Raw genomic sequence first — 13,449 nt, 5'->3', positions numbered from 1 at the left:
GACCAGGGCTGTGTCCCTGGGCTTGAAGTTGCTTCTCTCTAAATTCTCTTTTCCTTGTTTGAGCGGCATATAGGCATAGACACTAGAAAAAGTCCCTGTCAAGAAAAAAGGCTGAGAAAAATGCAACTAAGATGAGACATTAGCCTCCACTTTTTACTTCTTTTTAAGAGACAGCTCTGCTGCCCAGGCTGGAGGCAGTGGTGCTGTCATAGCTCACTGAACTTTGGACTTCTGGACTTAAGGGATCCTCTCGCCTCAGCCTTCCAAGTAGCCTCTACATTTTGTCCAGAAAAATGGAATATATCTTGATTATTCAATAAATTAGGTTTTTGGGTGTTTGTTTTGTTTTGTTCTGTTTTTTTGAGACAGAGTCTTGCTCTGTCGCCCAGGCTAAAGTGCAGTGGTACAATCTCAGCTCACTGCAAACTCTACCTTCCAGGTTCAAGCAATTCTCCTGTCTCAGCCTCCAAGTAGCTGGGATTACAGGCGTGTGCTACCACGCCTGGCTAATTTTTGTATTTTTAATAAAGACAGAGTTTCACCATGTTGGCCAGGCTGGTTTCAAACCCCTGACCTCAAGTGATCCACCCGCCTCAGCCTCCCAAAGTGCTGGAATTACAAGCGTAAGCCACCATGCCCCTCCTGCAAATTAAGTATTAATATACAGTTACCAGTACCAGGCAACTTTAGTTCCTACAAATATTTCCCCAGATAAATTACATAAAAGGAGCATATAAAAGTAAGTTATAGTTGCATATCATTATTGCTCCTCTAATCCCCAGCACATTTAATCCCCAGAATTACAAAATTCTCAAATGTAAAAGCTCTGTACAAATTACTTAGCATCATCTTGAATTGGCTACTCACTTGACTCTTTATTCAGTTTCTTTTCTGGAATGCAGAGGCCTCAGCCTCTGAGATCCCTTTTAGCTGAAACACTCAGATAATAAGAGGGGCCAGGTCTTCACTGTTGGAGAAGAGAATTACAACTATAAAAAGGCAAAAAAATAGATAGAATATGTTCTGTGGTGTTGGATTGAGAGACAGAAAGAGAGAGAGAGACAGCGTGAGAGTGCTGTGCTAGAAGGGGTGAACCACCTTATATAGGGTGGCCCAGAAAGCTTCTCTGGTTAAGGGAACATCTAAAATAGTGGTTAAGGTGGTGAGAAGTGGCCAGATTGGGGCTATATTTTTAAAATAGAGCTTCCAGGATTTTCTGAGGGATTGGATGTGGGAGAAAGAGAAGAATCAAGGAATGACATCAGGTTTTTAGCTTGAGTAACCGGTACACGGTGGTGCCTTCTACTCAGGAGAACACTGGAGGATAAACTGGTTTGGGGGAGGGGAATGCTTACTGGACACCCAAGGGAAGACTCTGAGTCAGCGATTCTACATTCAGAAGGAAGGTCAGGCTGGAAATATGAGTTTGAGAAGCATAGCATATGGGTGGTATTTGGGGCCTAGGACTGAATGAAGCCAATTAAGGGTGAATTCAGCTAAAGAAGAGGAGCTCGGAAGGAAGCTGTGACCCTTCACCACAGAGAGGGCAGAAAGAGGAACGGGACCCCACAAGGGCACCTGAGTTGAGAGCATCAAGTGAGTAAGACAACACTCAGGAGAATACAGTGTCACAGAACCAACTGAAGAAAGTGTGTCAAAGGACTTCTGAATTAAGGTGATGGACTGAGCAAGCCCAGTTAATTTCGTTCCGTCGCGAAACCTGACTAGAACTACGCTGAAGACTTTTAAAGACAAAACCTCACAAGGTCAGAGATGACAGGGGAAGAGATAACAGCAACACAATGTGGAATCCAGAAAGCAACTGAATGAAAGATAATTAACTTAACAATCCTAGAAAGCGAAAATCTAAGCCAGGAGAGGGAAGGTGGAGAACCAACCAATTTATCCGGAAAGAATCCTCAAAAGGCTCAGGAAGCAGCAGCCAAGGTCTCTATGGAACGAGGAGCTAAGGAGTATGGAAAAAACTGTTTAGGAAATAATTAAATCCCTAGATCCCCTCTCCCATTACTTGCCCACAGGGAAACACTCTCCACTACCAGGCAGAAGGCTGGAGCTTTGTTTCCGGAGAGGATAAAGCAGAGGACATTTGGCATAGGTGAGATTGTGGATACTGTTCTGAAAATGTGGATACTGTTCTGAAAATGGGATTAAAGGACTGTACACATACGAAATGCTGAATGCTGAGATTCCCCATCCCTCTTCCCTTGCTGGACTCTGAGAAATCCAGCAGGCAGACTTCACTCTCTCCAGGCACAATATTCAAAGACTTCTTTGGGAGAAGCTCGGAGGGAAAGATCTGAAGATTCCAACACTGGAGTTCCGCCAGCAAATGGCCTAGCTAGAAAACCATAGTGAAGCTCAAAGCTTCCAATAGTTCCTTATTCTAAACTATGAGCATACAACCAGAGATTATATGATGCCCAAGAAAAGCCTCTAGTAAGAAAGTGGAAGACTAGAACAAACAAAAAAAGCAACTTAAAAGAAACAGAAATTATGGAGGGTGAAGAGAACTTTTTAAAATACCATTAATATCCTCAGACAGAAAATGAAAGCTGTTGTATCCATGAAATAAGAACATGATACTACGAGAAAATGAGAGGACCAGCTCAAGAGTCCACACCCAAATAATAGAGGGTTGAGAAAAAGAAAATAGGTAAAACAATGAACAGGAAGTCAATAACAAAACAATTCAAAAAACTTTTTCTGAGGCAGAAAAGGCCCAGCAAGTGCCAGGATAATGGATGAAAATGAAGACCCACTCATGAGTTTCATAATCAAGAACACTGAGCACAAAGAGCTCCTACAAGTTTCTGGAAAAAGAAACAGGACTTCAAAAGAGAGCAGAAAATAGAATGGCATCAGGCTTCTTGGCACTAGAAGATAGAAGACACTAAAATAATGACTTCAAAATTTTGAAGGAACATTATCTTCAACCAAAAACCAACAAACAAGCCTATACCCAAACAAAATACCAATCCAGTGTGAGGATGGAATAAAGCATGCAAGGGCAAGGTCTCAACTTCTTATTTCTTCCTGTACCTCTCATCTACTGTTTCTCAAGAAGCCCCTCATGGATGCAGTCCACCAAAAAGGAGCAGTCCATTACAAAGAAGATTATATGGGATGGAGACCCAACGCAGGAAGGAAGCAGCAGGAGTCTCTGGGAGGATGGCAGAGGGAGATGACAGGATAACTGCACTCCACGTGGCAAAAGCAACCCATTTGGACAGGACAGTGTGACACAAGAGTCAGGCACAGTGAGGGATGTCATTGCCATGCCCTCTGCCTCATGCCACCTCAAATAAATATGAATATATTCAACAAACTTAACAGTTCTGGAAGAGTCTGGGTGACTAGCTGGACCCTTCAGGCTTAGGCAGATGTTTTGATGTCCTTTGTTCTTCTCTCTTGTCTTTTTGTTGTTGTTGTTTTGTTTTGTTTTGTTTTGTTTTGAGACACTGTCTCCATCTGTCACCCAGGCTGGAGTGCAGTGATGCTGTCTTGGCTCACTGCAACTCTTGCCTCCTGAGTTCAAGCAATTCTCCTGTCTCAGCCACCCGAGTAGCTCAGATTACAGGCATATGTCCACATACCCAGCTAATTTTTGTATTTTTAGTAGAGATGGGGTTTCACCATGTTGGCCACGGTTGGCCAGGTTGGTCTCAAACCTCAGGTGATCTGCCCATCTCAGCCTCCCAAAGTGCTGGGATTTCAGGTGTGAGCCACTGCACTTGGCCAATACTTTTTAAATTTTTGTAGAGATGGGGGTCTTACTGTATTGCCCAGGCTGGTCTTGAACTCCTGGGCTCAAGTGATTCTCCTGCCTTGGCCTCCCAAAACACTGGGATTATAGACATGAGCCACTACGCCTGGCCTAAGGAAGATGTTCTTAAAATTGTAGCTTGTGCTAGCCAGGCTAGGGAACTCATTCCACCTTAAGGTATTTGTTTCCACATTGGTGGTAAATAGTGGTTGTGGCTGAGCTCTAGGGCAGAGTGGGGAAGGGCTAGAACAGGCATGAAGAGAAGGGGCTCAATCCCCTCTCATTCTTTACTCCCTTTAATAGCTCTTCTAGCTCAAAAGCAAGCTCTCCTTTCAGAGCAATCATATATAAGCTCAACCTTAACTTATGAGAGAAGAAGGGGCATGAGCTATTCTCCTGGACCTGGTTCTTCTCTGCCATGGGATTAGGTGATTGAACTTTAGATGAGCCATATATATCCCCAGCTTTCCTTCCTAGTAAATAGTGCTCCAAGGCAGCGGGACAGGATCCAGCTCGGGCCTTTTGGACTCCCAGCCAGCTGGGCCTGGTCTGGTGGGCTTTAAACTCCTGAAGATGTCAGCTCCCCAGACCTAGATATGAGAGTCTGGGCAAGGTATGAGAAAATCAAGCAAGGATCCCCCTTTTCCTTTCTGTCCCACACCAAGACAGAAGGGGCTCAAGAAGGCACTTCTATAGGTAGTCAGGTGGTCTTCCTTGAGGTCTTCAGTTCAGTTGCGTTGTTGAGAGCTCCAGTTGCCCCTCCAGAGGCCACTGGGCTGTTGCCCAGCTACCCAGAGGCACTCCTTCTGGGGAGGGGGGAATGGAATCCATCTTTCGCTAGTGGGAAGATGTGGAGAACAGACACACTGCTGAGATCTCCACTGGTGTGACCTCGTGGCATTCTTCCTGCCTGCTTTGGGCATTTTATTTCACCCCTCAGGAACATAAAGGGCTCCCAACTGCTTGATTCTAAGGAAGGGTGTGGGCCAGGGGGAGGGCGGTGGTGTCATTTGAAATCCCTGGAGTCTAGATTTCTGTGTGATTATATCATTTTTTAACCAGTTAGAGATGGATGTACTTGGTCAAAATAAGCAAGTAAACCCAGAAACAGGAAGACAAGAAATCCAGGAAGTAATGAATCTGACCACAGAGAAATGCAGCAGGAATTACAAGGACGATGGCAAAGGGAAATCCAAGGGACACAGCTGGACAGCAGGTCTTGAGTACAACAAGCCAGACAGAAGGAGAAGGAGGCTTAAAGGTCAGACATTACCAAGAAAAAAATGGAACTGACAGATTACCTGATGCAACTATCCTGTGAAAATGTACATTGAGAGGCTATTAAAATGAGTGGGGGTGGGGCACAGTGAGTGGCTCATGCCTGTAATCCCAGCACTTTGGGAGGCTGAGGTGGGCAGATTGCTTGAGCCCAGGAGTTTGAGACCAGCCTGGGCAACATGGTGATACCCCATCTCTACAAAAAATTAGCCAAACATGGTGGCAGGCACCTATAGTCCCAGCTACTTAGAAGGCTGAGGTGGGAGGATTTCTTGAGTCTGGGAGGTGGAGGTTGCAGTGAGCTATGATTGGGCCACTGCACTCCAGCCTGGGTGACAGAGTGAGGCCTTGTCTCAAAAAAAAAAAAAAAAAAAAAAAAAAAAAAAAAAAAAGAGAGAAAAAAAAAAAAACCCAAAAATGGTGAGGGGAGGGAATTAGCAACAGGATTAAAGAATGTTAAGCACATTTTAAAATAAGACAAGTGTTAATTTGAGGAAAAAGTAGAAAAGGAAGCCATAGTATGGTACAATGCTCAGCTATAAGTAATATTTACATAGGTACAATAATGGGAACAGTGAACATTAATGTAACTATTTTGGAGGATTAGAATAGGAAGTAGAGGGGATAGTGATTTCAGGGAGCTAAATTTTCATCTGTCATAATAGAAAGCCTTTGATGTCTAAACATTGATATTTTGAGATATATTAATCACTCTTTTATATTACATTATACTGCTGGATTTGATTTGCTAATAATTTTGCTAAGGGTTTTTTACCTAAATTCTTGAGTAATATTCATCTGTCATTTTCTTTTCTAGAAATGTCTGTCTGGTTTTGGCATCAGCATATAGTGGCCTCATAAAATGATTTGGGAAATGTTCCTTCTCATATTTTCTGAAAGAGTTTGGGTAGGGTTACTGTTATTTCTTCCTTACATATTGATAAAATTCATCCATCAAATATTTTAATAATAGAACCTAAGGTAGCACGACTATAAGGAAAAAATTTATATATAAATCCATATCTTTGGTGAGAAAGTAAATTGGTTCCATTTGGCAAAATTTACAACTCAAGAGTACCACTTTGAGAACTTTTAAAGGAAAATTACAAAAGAAGAAAAATCTATTTGTAGGAAAATTTTATACCAGAATCATTATCAAACCAAACACTGAAAATGACCTCAGTATCCAACCAGAGAGGAATGGTGAGACATAACAAACTTAATGTAATATTTTATAGTCATTGACAATAGAGCTAAAGATTATAATGCAACATATATAGAAAATACATAGAAAAGAATATTAAGCGAAGAATAGAATTGAGGGGAAAAACAGCCATCTCATCACAGAACACAGAGAATGTGGTGCTTCGTTTGGAAAAGCTTGGCTGCCTTCACCATCTTCAGGCTTGCAGACACAGACACTCAATTTTGTCAGCACACCAAGACAGTATCCATTTCAAAGGGGCAAGTGAACATTAAACAAATTAACTAGCCTGACATATAAAACTTGAGTGCCATCATATTCACCCGTGCCCAAATTCTGAGTACTAGCTTATGCTTTCTTTGTAGACAATTTCATAAAGTCAAGTTATAATCAGAATGATGAGCAAAGAATTTGGATGAGGGAAAGTTGGCAATTTGACAGGTTATTGCTGTTAAACTGAGAGCACTTAACTGCATCCATCTGCACATCAGGAAGAATTTATCATTAGATAAAACATAGAGTCAGTCAAATCTAACAAGCCTAGCAGTCATTCTGTCTCTTTAAGGTTGCTTTACATATCTCTGCCCTGATGCATTATGTGTTCGTTTCACAAAATAACTTTCAGAGAGCAATCTCTGTCTCTCCAAGTTTTTAGGGGAGGCTGTATTGTGACCCTAATGTCCTAATAACAAAATTGGACAGAGAGAAATGTCTATATGAAAGTGAAGACATCAAACTGATTTTTAAAAATTCTTCAGAAATGTGAAATTCTTCCGAGAGGATGAAGAAATAACATATATCTCTGTCTAGCATTCTCAATTACAGAAGTCATTCTTTCCACTGCTGCTTGTCTAATATTTGTGACACAGATCATCAAACAGTTGGCATTCATCAAGACTTCATTTCTACACAAGGCTATCACAAAAATGGGAAGGGCTGGGGGTCTGGCCAAACTCTTGTAAAAAAAGAATATATTACTAGGAATTTATCCTAAAAAAATATTTATGAAAATGGTTGTTCACTGTAGCATGGTTAGTAATAGAAAATAACTGGAAACAATCTAAGTATTTATCAACAGGAGATTGAACTAAGAAATCATGGTATATTCATACAATGGAATTCTATACAGCCATTTTTAAAATATAAAGGTAGATATGTACAGATAGGGAGAAAGCTTCAGAGTACATTTTTTAAAAATGCAGCCTGATGTGGTGGCAGACACCTGTAGTCCCAGCTACTCAGGAGGCTGGAACAGGAGGATCTCTTGAGCCGGGAGTTAAGGTTTAGCCTGAGCAGCATAGCAACAAGACCCCGTTTCTAAAATTAACTAATTTATTTAACTAAATAAAAAACAAAATAAATGCAGAACAGTATGTAAAGCTATTGATTTTATTCATTTCAATTTTTTGTTTGTTTGTTTGAGATGGAGTTTTGCTCTTGTCACCCAGGCTGGAATGCAGTGGCGCTATCTCAGTTTACTGCCACCTCCGCCTCCCAGATGCAAGCAGTTCTCCTGCCTCAGCCTCCCGAGTAGCTAGGATTGCAGGTGCCCACCACAACGCCGAGCTAATTTTTGTATTTTTAGTAGAGACGGGGTTTCACCATGTTGACCAGGCTGGTCTTGAACTCCTGACCTTAATTAATCCGCCTACCTTGGCCTCCCAAAGTGCTGGGATTACAGGTGTGAGCCACCGCCCCCAGCCCTTCATTTCAATGTCTGTGTTGCTTTAAAAATTTGCAACAAACAACGTATCATTTTTAATCTATAAAAGATAACATTTCTGGAATTTCACTGTCAGAAACTGAAAACTTGCGGTAATGTACATTACCCAGGAGATGTTCCTTGAACAAACTATGTTATTCAGAGGAGGAACTGGTGGTAATTAAATCTGTGCAGGAAAGAATCAATGAAGTCTTATGTCTGGCTGAACATACAGGTAGGCAGAAAAATAAGGAGAAAACATCCAAACCAGTTATTTGTAAAACTTTGACACAGGGAGATCAATCATTTATAGAATAATAGATTCAAAGCTTTTTAAGTTCTATATAAGACAAGAAATGGTTGTGATTGGGGACAATTATAAAAACATAAACCTAAGCACTGGGAATTATAATTGACATGTATTCATGTTACTGTAACAGGATACATATCTTGTGGTATAAACTTGCTTGTGTTAGTAGCAACATGAAGTTGGATCTTCTCCAAAAGCTTTCCAAGGGAGTACCAGAAGTTACAAGCATGTTAATAAGAAGATGAATTAGTGTCCATTTCAGGTTCAAATGAGAAGTCTTTGAGTCTGATTTGGCAAGAATTATTTTTAATAACTAAACATTAAAACATTACTATAGTAATAAATTAAACATGAAAAATATAAAAGCACAAATAAAATGAAAAATATCAATAACAATCATAACTAATCACTAGTAATGTTCAGATTTATTACTTTTTTCCCATCTACATATAAATTCTATGAAAATGAAATGATATGTATTTTTATTACAGTATAATTTTTTTCATTTGACAAGCACATAGGAACTTTTTCCTATGTCAATATATGTTTTATCTATTAATATAAGCATTATTCTTAATGGGTCCACTGTATTCTATCATAAAACTTTATCATAATTTACTTAACTAATTCTCTATTGTTAAATATTTCAGTTGATGGCAATTTTTTCTTTATAAACAATACTTAAAAATATCCCATAACAATAAATACTTTTGTAACTAAGTTTTTGCGCATATATTCAAATATTTTCTTATGGTAAATCATTCAAAGTAGACTTGCTGGGTTTAAGATAATGCCTCTAAGACTTTTAATACCATACATTGATTGCCAAATTGCCTTCTGGACAGGTTGCTCCAGCAGTATACTTTATAATCTTTTTTGACAATATTAGGCTTTAGAAATTTTAAATCAAAGTAATTTTTAAAATGAAAATCCAAACCTTGTTATGATTATTCTTCTTCAAAATCATTTTGTAACTATCAATTTATTGGTTTGCTAATTCAGTCATTCTACAAGTACTGAGTGTACCAAGTGCCAAATATGCAGCTAGAAGACACTGAGAATACACAGGTGAGGAAAGCCCAGCTCTTGCCCTTGAGGATTGTATAGTTTACTGGGCAAATGGGATATGTAAATAAATAATCCCAGAAGATGTTATAGAGGCCAGTGTGCTGGCAGGCATCATAAGAGAGTCATATGTGAGCTGTAAGGACAGCAGGAGTTTTCCAGGCAGAGTAGAGGAAGTAGGGAAACCCATGCTTGCTAAGCAAACAGCATGTCCTGAACCCTAGAATGCAAGCAATTTGGTAGGACGGGCCATGTATTATGGGCAAACTGGTGGGGAGTGGGGTGGTAGAGTAAGATCTTGTATCTCATGCTGGGGGCATTTCCCCATACCAGTAAGCTTTGGGGAGCTATTAAAGGATTCTATGTAGAGGGTGGCATGCTCAACTTTGTATTTTAGAAATCTGTACTTAGAAATATAAGAAGTGATCACAGGGCATTCTGAGGGTGAGTATACTAACCTAAGGGGACCCCACCTGGCACCAAGCAGGCTGGTAACCCAACCTGGCAACACCAGCATCAGTAGCTTATCCTTTGTTGATATTGTCTAATAGATCAAATATGAAACTGAAAGATAACCGAAGTCTTCTGACCCCTAGGGTACTTGATCACCAATTCATAGCATTATACATCTAGAAGTCCCCTTAAACTTTCCCTAGTCCTAAACTCTCATTTTTACAGGTGAAGACACCTGTAAGCAATTTGCCCAAGGTCACACAGATAATGCTAACTCACCTTTACTGTGAATGTGCTTACAAAATTTTATTTTACAGTATGATGTCTCTAAATTAAAAAGTTTTCATATGATGGTAGACTGGATAAAGAAAATGTGGTAGATACATACCATGGAATACTGTGCAGCCAGAAAAAGGAATGAGATCATGTCCTTTGCAGGGACATGGATGGAGCTGGAAGCTGTTATCCTCAGCAAACTAATACAGGAACAGAAAACCAAACACCACATGTTCTCACTTATAAGTGGGAGCTGAACAATGAGAACATATGGACACTTGGAGGGGAACAATGCACACTGAGGCCTGTCGGGGGCTGATTTCCTTAAGGAAATCTTATATTTGATTTCCTTAAGATTTCCTTAAGTAAATCTTATATTTGGCAAACCATAGCATTTTACCATTTGGAAATGAGGTTGCTTCTAATTAACCACACATTTACCTATAGGTCTTTCTGTTTTCTCCCACTCCCATATTAAAGCATTTTCTGTTTCCTGGAACATATATAACATCTTTTAGCCAGTGGAAGTTTTAAAAAATCTGCTTTCAAACTGTAATCACCCTTTTTATTCTGCTCAAACTATATGCCAAAAAAAAGAGCTGACTTCCATTGCTTTTGACTCCCACAAATCAGTGTTCCCAAGTCATTCGACATGATTAATCAAATTCCCTGGAACATCCCTCTGCTACCACATAGCCATGAGTAACTTATATTAATAAGTTTAATTGAAGTGTCACTTGCAAGCCGTCAAAAGATCAAATATCAACATACGAAATGTTTTCTCCTTTGAAAACATAATTTCTCTGTATCGACGACTTTCTGAAGGGAGGTGTCTGTCCTCTTGGCTCTCTCTGGCTATGTAAATTAACATTCTGAAACATGAAAAGTCTGTGCTATGGTCACTATCAAACCACAAGCCACTTCCATTCTGTTTGCCTGAAGGTCATGGCAGATCATATATAACCATCACCATGTGGCAGAGCAAGCCCCTGGCAAAGACTTGAAAGAGTTGTTGGAGAAGCCTCAGCCTCCAGCCACTGAAGTGTGAATGGGAGCCATTCACATTCCATGGGATGGGACACCATTCTGTGGCTCTAATCTATAATCCACTCTTCATATTGTCCCCAGCCAAAGTTGGGCTCCCAGGAACACAGCCAAAAAAGGAAAGGATGGGATATTTTTCATCCCTGGTTACCTTATCTAAAGTCTCCTCCCCTTTCAACTCCAAGGCCACCTTCACCATGAAACCCTCTTTGAATAGTATCTCCCAGGACCTGCTAATCATTCCGTCCTCTTCCTCTAGCCACAGTAACTGGCCCCACGGACAGTTGCGTCACCTGAGCTTAGCCAATCGGAGTTCCACTGGACTTAATGTGCAGATGCTACCTTCTTCTAGAACTTCCTTTCTTCTAGAACAGCTATATTGATTGATGTAAGCCTGTGGCCATTTTGTACTTTTCCCTTCCAAACTCCTTCCATCCCATGCCACCCACATGCCCTCCCAAATCCATCACATAAGGGAAGCTTATTTGCAAGGCACAATGAAAAAGAATTAGGGCTGGGAGAGAGTGAGAGAAAGAACAGGCACTACCTATGCTGCCCTGCCTGAAAACACCCAGCTGAGGAGTGGGTGGGAGCTGGAATCCAGTCTTCTCACCCTGCAAGAGGCTGCCCTCAACTGCAGGAAGGGACCCCCTCCCCCTTTTTTCTTTTTCTCGGACAAAGCCTCTGTCTGTTGGCCAAGTATTCTTCCAACGCATGCAAAGATGTTGCATATGCTAGGGAGAGATGTGTGGTAAGATCAGCTGAGCCCCCAGAGTCACTCCCACCCTTCCCAGTTACAGTCACAACACAATTGCTTTTCACCTATGCTTGCTTCAGTTGGGTTTTTGTCACTTGAAACCAAAGAAATCCTGAGTAATACAGCAGACTAGACACCCAGATTGTTTCTGATGAAATACTATGTTTGTTTTAGTCTCAAACTTCCTAGTAGCCATTGCTTTTGGAATCTTCCTTTCAATCTCCAAGCCCTTCTACCTCCCTGGTCAGGCACAGACTAACTAATATCCTTCCTTTTCTTAGAGACTGAGATCACTTCTATGCAGAGATAAAGTACCGAAGAAATCAAGTTCAATCTAATGATGCTTCTGCTGGTTTCTTCATTAAAATGACTATTTATTATCTCTTTTGTTAACATTTTTGGTAATTTTTCTGCTGTCCACTTCAGCAGCAGAGTATATTGTCCAAACACTGGCTGTTTTTACCTAGTCTTTTTTTTTTTTTTTTTTTTGATGGAGTCTCGCTCTGTCGCCCAGGCTAGAGTGCAATGGCGCAATCTTGGCTCACTGAAACCTCTGCCTCCCGGGTTCAAGCGATTCTCATGCCTCAGCCTCCCGACTAGCTGAGATTACAGGCACCCACCACCACACCCAGCTAATTTTTGTGTTTTTAGTAGAGATGGGGTTTCACTATGTTGGCCAGTCTGGTCTTGAGCTCCTGACCTCAGATGATCCACCGATCTCAGCCTCCCAAAGTGCTGGGATTACAGGCATGAGCCACCGCCCCTGGCCTTACCTAGTCTTAAAAAGAATCATTGCCACTTTTCACTGACAAATCCCAGTGTGTCTCTGTTTTGTTTGTAAGGGATGGATCACTCACCCTCTTTGGTATCTGTCCAACTCATGGAGAACTGTGTGGTCACAATATTCAAACACCAGGTGAAGCCTCCGTTTCCTCCTGAAGACTTCCAGGAGGTTGACAAGGTTGGGATGCTTGAGTTGCTGAAAACACAAAAAAACAAGGTACTAAATTTGACTTGTGAAAGACAGCTTTCTCTAATCTTGATCCAATAAAAAGTAAGTTGTTTGTCCTTTAAGAGTTTCATTCTTGGATTGAAGGAGGCTGTCAACAGTATCATCTTACCACTCTTCACAAGCTATATCTCAGTAGCTTGTAAGTGAAAGATGATTATAACCCAGGTGGTTGGTGAGGGCAAAGAGAGGTGTAAGAAGGCTAGAAAATAAAAAAGAATGAAGACAGATGGGAGATGGTAATACAAACTCAGCTTTCAAGGTTCAGATCAAATGTCCCTTCCTAGGGTCTCCATTAATCTCCTCAAACTAGTTCAGTGCCTTGTATGTCTAAAAGCCCCCCTGAAGTATGACTCTTTCAGAATTACTAAGTAATTAATAAATAATATGTAATCCTTAGTAATTATTGTTCGGTTAATTGTTTAATGTCCTCTGGTATCAATAGCTACGATAGATAAATTCAATAGAATATACGAACGACGGCATCAGGGTCTACGTTCTTCTGTTTATCAAAATTGTGGTGGTGTACTTCCAGCGCCAGGCCCTGTACATAACAGGCATTCCATC

The 13,449-nt window shown here is 40.7% G+C and overlaps 1 protein-coding gene across 3 annotated transcripts in view; it reads right to left on the bottom strand.

Annotated features, from left to right (window-relative positions):
- CDKL1 (cyclin dependent kinase like 1) overlaps window positions 1-13,449 on the bottom strand; it is a 66,410-nt gene that overhangs the window by 16,505 nt on the left and 36,456 nt on the right. For all 3 annotated transcript variants that reach the window (XM_050796930.1, XM_050796931.1, XM_050796929.1), the window contains one exon: window positions 12,731-12,852. In XM_050796930.1, the coding sequence (XP_050652887.1) occupies window positions 12,731-12,852 (122 nt within the window). The remainder of the gene's footprint in view (window positions 1-12,730; window positions 12,853-13,449) is intronic.

This window comes from Macaca thibetana, chromosome 7 (genome assembly GCF_024542745.1).
Source record: "Macaca thibetana thibetana isolate TM-01 chromosome 7, ASM2454274v1, whole genome shotgun sequence".
Taxonomy (NCBI): domain Eukaryota; kingdom Metazoa; phylum Chordata; class Mammalia; order Primates; family Cercopithecidae; genus Macaca; species Macaca thibetana.
Note: the sequence above shows the minus strand (reverse complement) of the source record. Positions and strands in the feature narration are given on the sequence as shown.